The 12,234-nt window shown below is 42.6% G+C and overlaps 1 protein-coding gene across 2 annotated transcripts in view; it reads left to right on the top strand.

The window, feature by feature from the left end:
- The window catches only part of CNNM2 (cyclin and CBS domain divalent metal cation transport mediator 2), a 115,247-nt gene that overhangs the window by 91,694 nt on the left and 11,319 nt on the right, over positions 1-12,234 (top strand). Inside the window, exons 3-6 of one of the 2 annotated variants that reach the window (XM_031505272.2) lie at positions 1,773-1,910; positions 4,000-4,169; positions 6,997-7,090; positions 9,552-9,617. In XM_031505272.2, the coding sequence (XP_031361132.1) occupies positions 1,773-1,910; positions 4,000-4,169; positions 6,997-7,090; positions 9,552-9,617 (468 nt within the window). The remainder of the gene's footprint in view (positions 1-1,772; positions 1,911-3,999; positions 4,170-6,996; positions 7,091-9,551; positions 9,618-12,234) is intronic. The other variant, XM_077784677.1, reaches the window with a different exon arrangement.

Consider the following 12,234-nt stretch of genomic DNA (forward strand, 5'->3'; position numbering starts at 1 on the left):
TCTGTAGCTGCTTCCTTCAGTGGTTTCTATTCCTGCTTTTGGAAGAGCAACTGCAGTCCCTGATGTAGTCCAAGTCTTGAGTAAAGCACTACTAGGGTAAGAGGCTTCTGCTTTCAAAGAAGAAGGACATGGCTCATCATTGTTCTCCATGTACCTAGGAACAAGTATCTCAAACTTTCTGATTTGCATTGCTCACAGAATACGCTCAAGATATCTCAGATAGGTAAATTACTGTCAGCACAGTATTGCTTTGGAGTCTGTGATCGTCCTGTAATGGAATGGAGCTTCCTGGGAAGCTGAGGATTTAGATGTACTCATGTCTAAAAGACTGGGTGACTTGGGAAAATCTAGAAGCCTGTAAATTACCAGTATCGTGCATTTCTAAGCCTCAAACTCAGCCACTCTGAGTCTTATGTAGTCTTTAGCATTTATTTGGACTTGTAAAAGGCTCTAGATCTCAGTGGCTTCAAGTGCATCACTTTAATCATCTTTGCATGTGTAACTCAAAATCTGAACAAGCACCTTGGGAGTAAGTACAGTTTCAGTGTCAGCTTCACCTATACCTCTTTGTGTGCCTGCCCAATCCTGTGCCATGAATCAATGTGCCAGAGCTGCCTGCAGTCCCTCAGAAGCCCAGTTATTTTACACCAATAGACAAGTAGCTGCAGTACTCTTAGCATCTTCCCTGTCAAAAGCACTGAGAAAACTTGAGCCGTGTCTTGTCTCTGAGGGGCTCACAGGAATTGCCTCAACACTTAGGTTTCCTGCACTCTATGGAACTCCGAGCTGTCTGACAGCATTCTGCTGCTTATAGCCACTGCCACCCTACATGTGGTGTCACCAGAGAGAAGCAGCACCATGCCATCTGAGCAGAGACCTCTTCTTTCTGGAACTGATGTATACCATAGCCCAGAATACCTATAGCTGTCCACTTTACTTGGTTTCCTAAACATTTTGGGGCATCAGCTCAGGAGGTGTATGGTAATTCCTGGGTTGTCTCTTTTTTGTGTTGTCTTTCACAAGTGGAGATTCCTCACCACAGAGCCTGTTTTAAGACACAGGAGTCCAGGAGCCCAGGATCACTAGCAGGCAAAAACCCACGTCTGAAGTTCTGAAGCCATTCTGTAGTTTATTCCGGCTTCAGTGCTTGTAAAGTGGCCAGAGATTCCCACCTCCAGGCTGTACACCTTGCCAACTTTTGCTGAAGTTTAGACAGGATGAAAGAAACTGCATATACCAGACATTGGGAATACTTCAGCCAAAGGCATGCAGATTTTGCCGCAGCTGTGCAGAGTCACTGAAGCCAGTGGTACAGCAAAATAAATAAGTTATTGTATATTTCCTCTGTGTACATGCTGGGAATTTTCTAAGGAATGTATATGTAAAAAACAGCTATCCCAGCTATGTTGGTAAAACAGCACCTTTTGATGTTGAGTAGTACTGAACAGGACTTCTCCCCACCGAAAGTATAACATGCAGACCTGCTCTGCAATCAGGTGTTTGCGAGCAGAGACTTTCCCCTGACCAGGATGACAGAGACGTGACAGAGGCTGGGGTGCCTGGCTGTACAGGACAGGACCACAGGGCCACACAGCTCCTGATTTTCTGTGGTTTGGGCTGTGTGATGGTGAGCTGGGCTTTGCAGAGGGCTCTGCCTGCACCTCGTGCTCTGCGTGGCCACCCTGGCTGACTCCGGCCAGCGCGGTTCATGTTGGACCCCGTTCTAACAGAAATCGCTTCCTTCCTTTCTTCTCCCACCCTCCCTTCCCCAGCTGATAACAAGACGAAAAAGAAAGTAGCTCATCGGGACAGGAAGCAGGACTTCTCTGCCTTCAAGCAGACAGACAGCGAGATGAAGGTTAAAATATCACCGCAGCTCCTCCTGGCAATGCACCGATTCCTGGCAACAGGCAAGTGCGGGTTGTCTCTTTCTGTGATCGTGCCAGAGCCTCGGAGGCAGTTTGTCAGCAAAGGCCGGTGAGGTGGGTGGGACAGTACAGGCGGGAAGGGAGGCTGGACTGTGGGGTGACAAATAATGCCACTGTTGTGTTTTTCTTTTTAAATTCTCTCCTCTCCTGTGTTCAGTGTCGGCATGAACCCTCTGAGACATATACCAGGGGTGGACCAGTAACTTTAAATTGGTCTGAAAGGTAAGGATGAATGCCAAGTGCCGCACTGCATGTCTAGAGTCCGTCAGATTAACGACTAGCAAGTACACCCCATTAGGAAGAGCTCAGGGAACAAAGCAAAGAGGACTCGATACCACTGGCCAGCTGGCTGTAATTGCACTCTGGCGCCTTCTCCAGAAAGACATGCTGGACTTTTTGCAGGAAGGTCTAAACCTGTTCCGTGAGACTCTATAACTCCAAGTGAAAAACTCTCCTGACACATTTAATGCAGACTGCACAGGTGGTTGAACTATACTCTTTAAAATGGATTTCTGTCTGGCTTGTGTGACCTCCATTGATGACTTCAGAGGTTTCAGAGGACAGTTGTCTCCATCCCAGAACACCTTCATGTTTTAGCCCTTGAGTGGGCAGTCTGGCAGAGAGACCAGGGCCTTGAATGGTTTCTTGCAGCTGGTATTGCCTTTCATCGTAAACTCGGTCCTTTCACCTCAGAGATGAGGCCTTTAAACAGGAGAGCTTGTGGAAAAATGCCTTCCTGTTGTTTGTGCTGTCTTTCTTTCACATATAAAGACGTACCACTTGTAGGCCTTTCAGATGGTCATCTTTTGCTGCCATGTTCAACATACATTCATGCGTGGAAAAGTATAAAGTTGCTTTGTCTGAAGTTTGCCAGCTCCACTTGGAAGTTAGTACTTCCCCTCCTCTAAGATGCAGTGACTGCCTGCCTAGATGCTCCTAGTCTGTCTTCATGCTTTATTTTGCTTCTGTGACTTGAAAGAAATATGTACATGATCGGTTATCACATCTCAGCTGAGGGGCAGTAATTCCTTAGAAGGCTCGGACTCCTATGGCTCATGTGCACGTGAGCGTGTCCTTGGTGAAAGGAAGCAGTTCAACAGGAAGATGTGGATTTAACAGCAAGCAAGGCATTGTTCGTATAGTGTACAAGACTTGGTGGAGTTCCATAAGCACCTGCTCAACAGACATAGTCTTACAGTGATGCTCTCTACTTGTTTTGTGGATGAAAGGATTGTGTAGCTTAAATATAGGTCTGTCGGTGAAGCCACTGCTAAAAAAGATGAAAGCTACAGTTCTGTTTTCTCTGTTCTAAATTGAGAATAGTGTCTTTAGCAGATGATGGATTGTTAATGGTCCTGTTCTGAAATGAGATGTTGGTAAAGCTTATCAATTTGCATGTGTAATTCTCGTCGTCCCTGGCTTACCTCTCCCACACAAGGATGAGCTTTTCTGCTTCAAACAGCTCCTGTTGAAAACACTGAAGATCAAGTGGATAGGGATTGTGTTCTGTGTGTCAGGCATTAATCCCACATGGCTTGAACTGACCTGTACTTTCACTCACTTTGAGTAACTCTTCCCATATGAACCATGGCAGTCCCAGTTGTGTCTTATTTGTGTAGAGCATCTCTCTAAAGCAACTTTATAGGCCCCAAGCAGTAATTAATTTTTTTTTTTAATAAATTGCAATAAATGCTGTGACTTTAATAGCTTTTAGGGAACAAAAAAACAAATTCAGAGGTTCTCTGTGCCCCAACTGTAAAGCTTTTCCATTTGTACAACTCCATGACTCAGAACTCTCAAGAGGGGAAGACCATCTTTTTCTTTTCCCTTTCAGATGAAGACATGATTTTTGGTTGTTTTGAAAAATGCTTCAGTAATGGAAGTTGGGGTGTTACTGTGTTTTTTCCTCCCCTTTACAAATCTAACAGTCTCAAAAGACAGGAAGCCTGCAATTCCATAATGGACCTCTCTGCATCTGTGTGTCTTTTATAGGCAAATGCTTATTAACGAGTATTGCTAACTTCTTGCCAGGCATATGAGATGTAATGCCGAGTTGTATCTTGTGTTATAGAAGTAGAAGCATTTGGTCCATCCCAGATGTCAGAGAAGATTCTTCTCAGGCTGCTAAAACATCCCAACGTTATCCAGGAGCTGAAATATGATGAGAAGAACAAGAAAGCCCCAGAACACTACCTCTACCAGCGAAACAAGCCTGTCGACTACTTTGTTCTTATTTTACAGGTCAGACATGTGGTTGTGTAGATATGTGCAAAACCTTCTATTTCCTGATATATCCCCCTCTATACATGTTCCAGTTGTTGAAGTTTGTCTTCTTTCAAACATGGGAGGGGAACTATGGCTCCTGGGAACTGCTCCTGCCTCCTTTATGACCTTGCCAGCCTTGAAGGGCACACTCAGGTGCTTTCACCCTCAGTTAAACCAGTTGTGAAGGATAGAAAGCACTTCCCACTTTCAGTCATCTGCCAAAATATGCTTTCACTATCCCAAAGATAGACAGTGCAAAGGAATCCCCATAGGCATTGCTTGGAAAATAGGGGTGCAGAAAATGCCACGTCATAGGAATTTTGCCAGTGTACTTTATCTGTTGTGCCTTTTCCTTTTGCAGAAGGAGGCATGGGAGTTTGATGGTTTAGAGAAATTACATTTTTCTCTGCAATTTTGAATTGTACCTGAGGTGTAGTGAGAAGCACAAGTTTCAGTGGGGGCCTTGTGCCATCTACTGAACTGATGTCACCTCCTGCTACAGCCCAGCGGAATGCAGACCCTGGGAACCCTGCCATCCATGCCTTTATCCTGTCCTGAGGTCCTTGCACTTGCCTGGCTTTTAGATGGGAGCCCTGGGTGGTGTGGGAGGACTGTCTTCTGTGTGTTCTGTACAGGATTGCTTCCAGTGCTGGCATCTCCAAGGTTTTGTTACTAGTCAGGAATGGTTGAATGGTATAGGTAAAGCTTTACACAGAAATTTACTTTCTATCTAGCACCATTTAAACAGGAATAGTCCTTTCAGAGAGATTTTGCTGGAAGGGTTCTTCTCTTTCATGCACAACTGAAAATAAGTCTTGATTGTAAAAGCGCACGCATTGGTAGCTGAAATTTTAACAAAGGGCTTGAAATTCTAACATGGCCTTTAAAATAGAAGAGGGGAGGGCACATGTTTAAACACTCTGTGATAAACAGCTGTGAGAGCACTGGGATATTATATTGTGGATTCAATATAATTCTGATATAAAAAAAAAAAATCTTTTTCAAGAGTTTGTGGAGCCACTGGTAGCTCTTTAACTGCTCTTTCTTACATGCTGAATTGCTACAATCTGAAATATTCCAAAGGCAAGAGAATCCTCCTGATGTAATGCTGCAAAGATGTAAATGGAGGACATGGGAATACAAAAGAACAATCAGTTCTTCCTGCATTATTTTGCAATCAATAAATATTTAGCAAACACAACATGCCAGGTCTATATGCATTTGGAAAAGTGAGTGTTGCAGTAAATACATAGTACAAAAATGGTAACAAGGTTGGTTCTGCCAGGATCAAGAGGAGATAAATACTCTGCTTTTGTTATTTAAATGGTCTTGGACTTATTCTCTCACACTGAGGGACCAAGAATACCTTCACAGTAAATGAATGCCAGTAAACAAGTAATTGTATATTCTTAGTGTGTGTAACCAGTCTTTGCCTGGGTGACACAATTGTACCTTTTGGAAGGCTTATAATGAAGAAATAAGCTACTTTTGTTTCATAGAGTGAAATTGGTTTTAAAAGGGATTTTTATGAAGCTGTTGCTTGTGATAGCAGGAAAGTGGATTTGTGAGGGCACTCTTTTCCTGCTAGGCAGATTTTGTGCTTTTTCTCATCTGGGACAGTTAGGTAAACTGACTTGGTATTGGGGCTCATGCAGGTTGAGTTCATTATCACCTTTCTCTGCCTTCAGTTCAGTACTGTAAATTTAAAGGCATGATTATTTATTTTAAGTGGGGCTTAATGAAATAAACACTGAGAAATAAATTCTACTTTTTGGCCTCATTTTCACCCAGTTGTGTTCAGATGTTGTTCAGTCTTCTTATCTCCCCTTCCCAACATAGCCAGAGGAAAAGCATTGCAGGTAATTGTGTTGTTTGCCTGAAATTCCAAATTTTGGTAGTTCAGCCTGAAAGCTGGATGAGATCTCTTCTGTCTGCAGTGGTGTGCTGTGAGTCTCAGGATGGATGGACATGAAAAACAGACCCCACTGAAAAGACAATTATTTTTAGCTACTTGTATACCAGAGTGACTGGGATGATTTACCTCTATGTTTGATGCAGTGGGTTCTGTTCTGGAGTCCAGTGTAGGACATAATGTTCTACACTTGGTTGAGCCCACATCAGAAACAGATGTACTTGCATGGTAGTGTAGTTTTGTATAGCTCGGGAAGCACTGAGGGTCTTTTCTAGTCAAGACTCTGCAAAAGAGCAGGATCTTAAGGGTGTTGGAATCTGTAAAACTGCTAGGAATCAAGAAGACCAAAGCAGCCCCAAGGCTGCTCCTTCAGGAATAAGGGCTTTATTTCTGTGGGAATCTCATCAATGTAGGCAGCCAGCCTCCTCACACATTATCTCTCATCTCCCTTTCTATGTTTGTCTTAGAGGGAATTCTGTGTGGATGTGAGCTGTGACCCAAAATGTCTAGATGCTTCAAGATCCCAGGTGATTGTGCTAGGTTTAAGCCTGTTTGTGCTACTGGGGGAGTATTTTTTCACTTTGCAATATAGGAAAACAGCCTGGCAACACTTGGAGCAGAGTACCAACCAAAGCTGTGTGGTGATCCTGATCCTGCTCTTCTGCAGAGACTTCTGCTGGCCACAAAGCATCAAAGACCAGGGTAGCTCAGGGCACAAATGCCTATTGCCCTTCAGGGTCTGTCCCTGTTCAGGCACTGTTACAAACTGCAGGGACCATGACACTGCTTAGAGATGTCAGGCAAAACTATCTTTCAGGGCTCAAGTCTGATCTTGTGCCTTAAGACCCATGGTCCCTTTTAATTGTAGCTCTCTCTCCTTTTCCTTAACAGGGGAAAGTGGAAGTGGAGGCTGGGAAAGAGGGGATGAAGTTTGAAGCTGGTGCTTTTTCCTACTATGGGGTGATGGCCCTCACAGCATCACCAGGTATGTCCTCTTATCTTCTGCTTCTGGAACAGTCTGAGCTCCTGCAGAGTCCTACCCTGCTGTGTCTGTGGGACTGATGGGATTGGCACCTCCTTGCAGCACAGCCTGCCATGGTGTCCCTGGGGGACTGGCTGGTGGCAATGCTGGCACTGACCCCGGGACCCAGCAGCTGGCAGTGGTTTGCCAGCTCCCAGAGGATGTGAGTGTTGGCTTTAGCAAGGGATATGGCTGGAACCGGTGGAAAGCTTTGTAGTTTTGCTCGTGGCAGGGTGACAGGGAGTGAATTAACGGGAATAAACAATTAGTGGCAGAGGGACATCTAGTGGTGTGAAGAGCAACCGCTGGGTTAGCGTGGGGATGGTTCTCTTTATCAGTCTTGTGCCTAAAGCTGTCTGAAGAGAAAGGATGGAGCAGTGCCAGAAAAGCAATTGCTCCTGTCAGCTTGTGTGGAAATGTACCTGAGAAATCAGCAAGGGAGAAGAGGTGGTGTCTGAGGGTGAGTGAGCCACCTACCAGTGCACAAGTGGTAGTCACACGAGCCACCACCTCACTGGCACAGGTCAGGGAATTCTCATATAATCCACCAAGAGTTGGGCTCCAATGCTACATTTCAGCATTTGGTGATGTATCTTATTGCCAGCAGTGTCACCACTTAGGTCTTGACCTCAGCTGGAAATGTACAGCCCTGCTGGGTGAGCTGGGGCACTGGAGCTGGTGCCGGTCTTCTGCTGACACAAAACCACTTGTTCAGCTCCAGGGAGAAATGTTTCTCACGCTGAAATTGTGTCCTGTCACAGCAGGGTTTACATTCCACTTGAGAGGCAGCTTGTTTAAATTGTATACTCAGGAGTGCTCCTTTACATGTGTGTATCTGTGTGTATGTACACTATCAAATTGTGGTGGAATGGAAACGGTTTTGAGAGTTATGAGTGTAACCTTGTTAGACTCTACCATCATCAGCAGTTCTCTGGACTTCTGTGAGCTCACTTTTACAGACAAGACTAATTCCTTAATTATGTGTACTTTAATTTAGTCAGTAGCTTAAACTTTTTGAGATTTGAGAGATTTTAAAGCATGCAGAGTGCTGACTGGATTTTATCTCAGTAATAGCAGCCAAATTCATGAGGAATTGTGAGACATGTACAACTGCATCTTGCCCTCAGCTTCTGCAGTATGGGCCAGGCATGGAGCCTGGGTGGTCAGGCATGGTCACTTCTATCAGGCTTACACTTGGAAATCACCTGTGGCATCTCTTTTGACAGTGTCGTTCAGTTAGAGTGTTTTCATGTGTTGTTGGGTTGTGGTTTGGTTTTTTGTTGGTTTTTGGTTTTGTTTTTTTTTTTTTATGTTTCTAACCCTCCCCACAACCATTCCAGTTGCCCCAAGTCCTATCAGGTCAAATGGTCTCGTCTTTATATGCCCTGAGATCCGTCTTTAATTTCACCATGTGGTACTTAGGAATGTGCACTGCTGTAAAGTAATCTTGGCCAATCTTGAAATTACCTTCAGCTGGTTGGCTTTGTTCTTGGGTTTTTTGTTTTTTGATTTTTTTTTTTACATGTAGGAAATTCCTCATTTTGTTGTCTTTGCCTCCAGGTTCAGGGAATCTGTTGCATGATGTCTTGTGGCATCATGAGATCTGTTGAGATCAGCTCATAAAAATAATTCCTGTTGCTCTGTGTAGACAGAAAAGCTCAGGGAAAGTGTAAGTTAATGTGGAATGAAAGAAAACTCCTTCTCTTCTGTAGGTCCTAAATTAATTACATGTGCTTGCTCTTCTCACCTGGAAGATGAAGCCACTAACAGTGGAGTAAGACACTACAACCAAACAACAAAAAAACCAAAATAACCCCACAAACAAAACCACAGAAAATAAACAAACAAACAAAAAACCTAAGAAAATAGTGAAGCTTTTTTCTTTAACTACAGCTGGGGAGGGATTTGCAGTAATGGTGACAGTACAATACACATCCCAACAGGGATGAACTTGAATCACAGAATCACGGCCTTACATTGTATTTTACTGGAAACTTGAGGAACTATTAAGTACCTTGTGGTTTTACTTTTGTTATTTGACTGCCATAGGGAAGAGCACCCCTGAATGTTTTCTGGCTTGTTTTAATTCTTGCCTTCCAGGCTGGAGTAGGCATCACTGCTCCTTTTGAACTATTTCAAAACATGAGTGTGCCTTGATGGACTATTTGGTGCTGGATAGTCATTTAAAATAGCAAGTGAAAATTACTCACTTCTGTTCCAATTCCTTGGTCTTTCTTTTTAGTTTATTTCTAAATTTGATTGCGTTTTTTGGTTTTGCTTTTGTTTTAACCCTTTGCTTTTTCACAGTTGATTTGCACTTCTGGTTTTAGTTCGTCAGTTTGTCAGCTGGCTCCTTCCCCTGTCGAGTGTGGATAGCTGCCGCCTTTCTGGCCGTGATCTCATCCTTTTTCTCTCCCTCTTCTAGTTCCCTTGTCCCTGTCTCGTACCTTTGTTGTCAGCAGAACAGAGTTGTTAGCAGCAGGTTCTCCAGGTAAATCTGCATGCTTCTATTTTCATCATTCTTGTGACTGCCCCGGTGCCATAAAAAGTCAGCTGCAGTCTGTATTTGTCTGACCCCTTTGCTCATTAGGGAGAAGTCCAGCACAGAGTTGTGCCTCACAGGTAGGTATCCTGAACTTTTGTTTATGGTAACTGGGCAGTCATCAAAATGGGAAAAACTAAAAACACATTTAAGAAAATGTGCTTAGTAATGTGTGCTTGTTCTTTTTTCTCATATGGACACTGTTGAAAATCAGGAGGGGAGATTTTTTTAGAAGAATGTATCCTCCCCCAAGCTGAGGCATAAAAAATTCTGAAGAAAGTGTATTTGGCAGAGAAGAATGTATGCTGCTGAAGTGCCATAAAAGGAAAACTTATTTAATGAAAGTATTTATGTTCTCATATGGGTAAATTCTATAGCTTGCATATAGTCTGGCCATTGTAATTCCTGGAAAGCTTTGAGCTTTCTCTCAGGGAGGTTAATGCCAGGGACCAGCACAGTGATCTGCTCAGTGTATTTGCAATGGAATGTACAAGAAGATTGTGGGAGGACTTTCTGGTTCCTGTTGTGCTTAAGACCTTTCCTTGCTGTATCACCAAGCTGACTGGCACAGAAATTCCTTTGGAGAGCAGAGACCAAGAAGGAAACAAACTGGGCCAAACAGAGCTCTGAGATGTGGTTGAGAGAGATAAATTGGGAAGCATCAAGAACTGAGCTTAGCAGACACTGCATGCATGGTATTGTTGGGAAAAATGGAAACACATCAAGAAAATCTGTAGGAAAGCAGAATCCTAAAATAGTTTGGGCCACAGTGAGCATATGTCTTCCTTTTGAAGTTTTTTCCATTTTTTTCAATCTTTTCCCAGAACTAAAAGCAAACAAGATAATGATATTCATATTTAAGTGAAATATCTCTTAAAAATTAATACATATCATACACTTCACCATCTGCTTCCTCCATTTCACCCTCTTTCTTTAACTTTAGAAACTGTATTTCATCATTGATCCCTAAATTATCTTCATACATATTCTGAGCAAACTACAGGTTGTTGCCTTGCAGGGGATTTTTTTCCTGCCCTGTAAGTTTCCTGCTGTAAAACACCAAAGAAGGGGGAGAAATTTAATCTTTCTTTAATTTAAGTACTTGATGGCTCTCCTTTAAGCTTGGCAACTTTGATTATCTTTCTTTGCTTTATTCTTTTATTTTGACGGGTCTTTTTTTACTTTTATTTTTCCTTTTCCATTCTACAAATAAATATACACTTTGCACAGGTTGTTTCCAGTATAAATGCCGAGCATACTTTCATAGCTTTTCCCCCAGTTAAATGAAAAAATATACAAAAAATAAACAAGGGAAAATAATAGTGGGAAGAAGCTTCTTTGTAAGGAGCTGATAGTGTAAGCCTGATCACTGTGGCAACGTGGTACCAGTTTTGATAAAACTCAGACCTTTTGTGGGGTGCTTATGAAAATAATCCTGTTGTTTAAACACAAATTCATAATACACTTATACTGATGTCCATCTTGTGGCTTGTGCTCTTTATCCTCTCTATAGAAAGATGAGAAGTGTGGGAAAACCTGGATAGAGAAGGTCTACCATGGATCTCTCTAGTGTTGTCATATTTTCTTTCTGTACCCTTTCCTCTTCATTATCTTCTCTTCTCTCTCCCTGAATTGAATGCAATCCAGAAATCATGTTGTTTCCCTCACATCTTTAGAAATCATATATTTTTGTTCTGTCCTTTTGTCTCACCTCTCCTTTTTTTTTTTTCTCTTATAATGCTTTGCCATGTTGCTCTATATCCTTTGTTTATTAGTAATGTACTATAAGATCCCTGATGGGAAGAAAAGGCAGATGCAAGTCAGACTAGTTGTTCCAGATGGAAGCCTTTATCCCAAGCAGCATTGATGCTGTTCTTGTCACACACAGCCATATTTTGTGTATACAGGTGGGAAAGAGGACAAATTCATCCAGCCTTCACAGTTCCTTGTTCTCCAGTGGGAATTTCAGCATCAAGCCCTGTGTGCAGGTAGAGTTTTGGCTTCTGGCAGCAGTTATTGCAGCCTGATGTGGCTTTCAAGTTGGCCAGTTGGCACAAAGGAAAACCTTACAAGGCTCTGAGTGCTTCCCCATAAGCCTGTGCTTGGTGTTGCCACAGGGACCTGCACTAATTCCATGGTGCAGAAATGGTGGGGAAATTATCAAGTTGTCAGAACCTGGTTTTTTTTTTTGTTCTTCTTTTTAAAATGGTAAGAAAGACAACATCAGAAGGAATTTGAATGGTAATAAGAATCAGGGCAATTCTGCATTCTAAAGTGTTAGGTATAGGAAAGGCTGGATTCAGAAGTGTGGAACAAGCTGTGTCATTTGGACAAGGATATATTTTATTTCTAGTTATTAGGTGGCAGAGGTAGGGGTTAAATTTAAGTGAAGGTTTTGGATTTTTAAAGAAATAAAATTATATGTAGAAAAGTCTTCAAAAAAGAATTTGAAAAGCTTGTTAAGGGTATTTTTGTTGATTTGCTCAAGGAGACTTTGTATCTTAAGATTATATGAAAATGATCTTTCAGCTTGAGAATGAGGATCATGTTATGAGTATAGTTTACA

The sequence above is a fragment of the Lonchura striata genome, chromosome 7 (assembly GCF_046129695.1).
Source record: "Lonchura striata isolate bLonStr1 chromosome 7, bLonStr1.mat, whole genome shotgun sequence".
NCBI classification, from domain to species: Eukaryota; Metazoa; Chordata; class Aves; order Passeriformes; family Estrildidae; genus Lonchura; species Lonchura striata.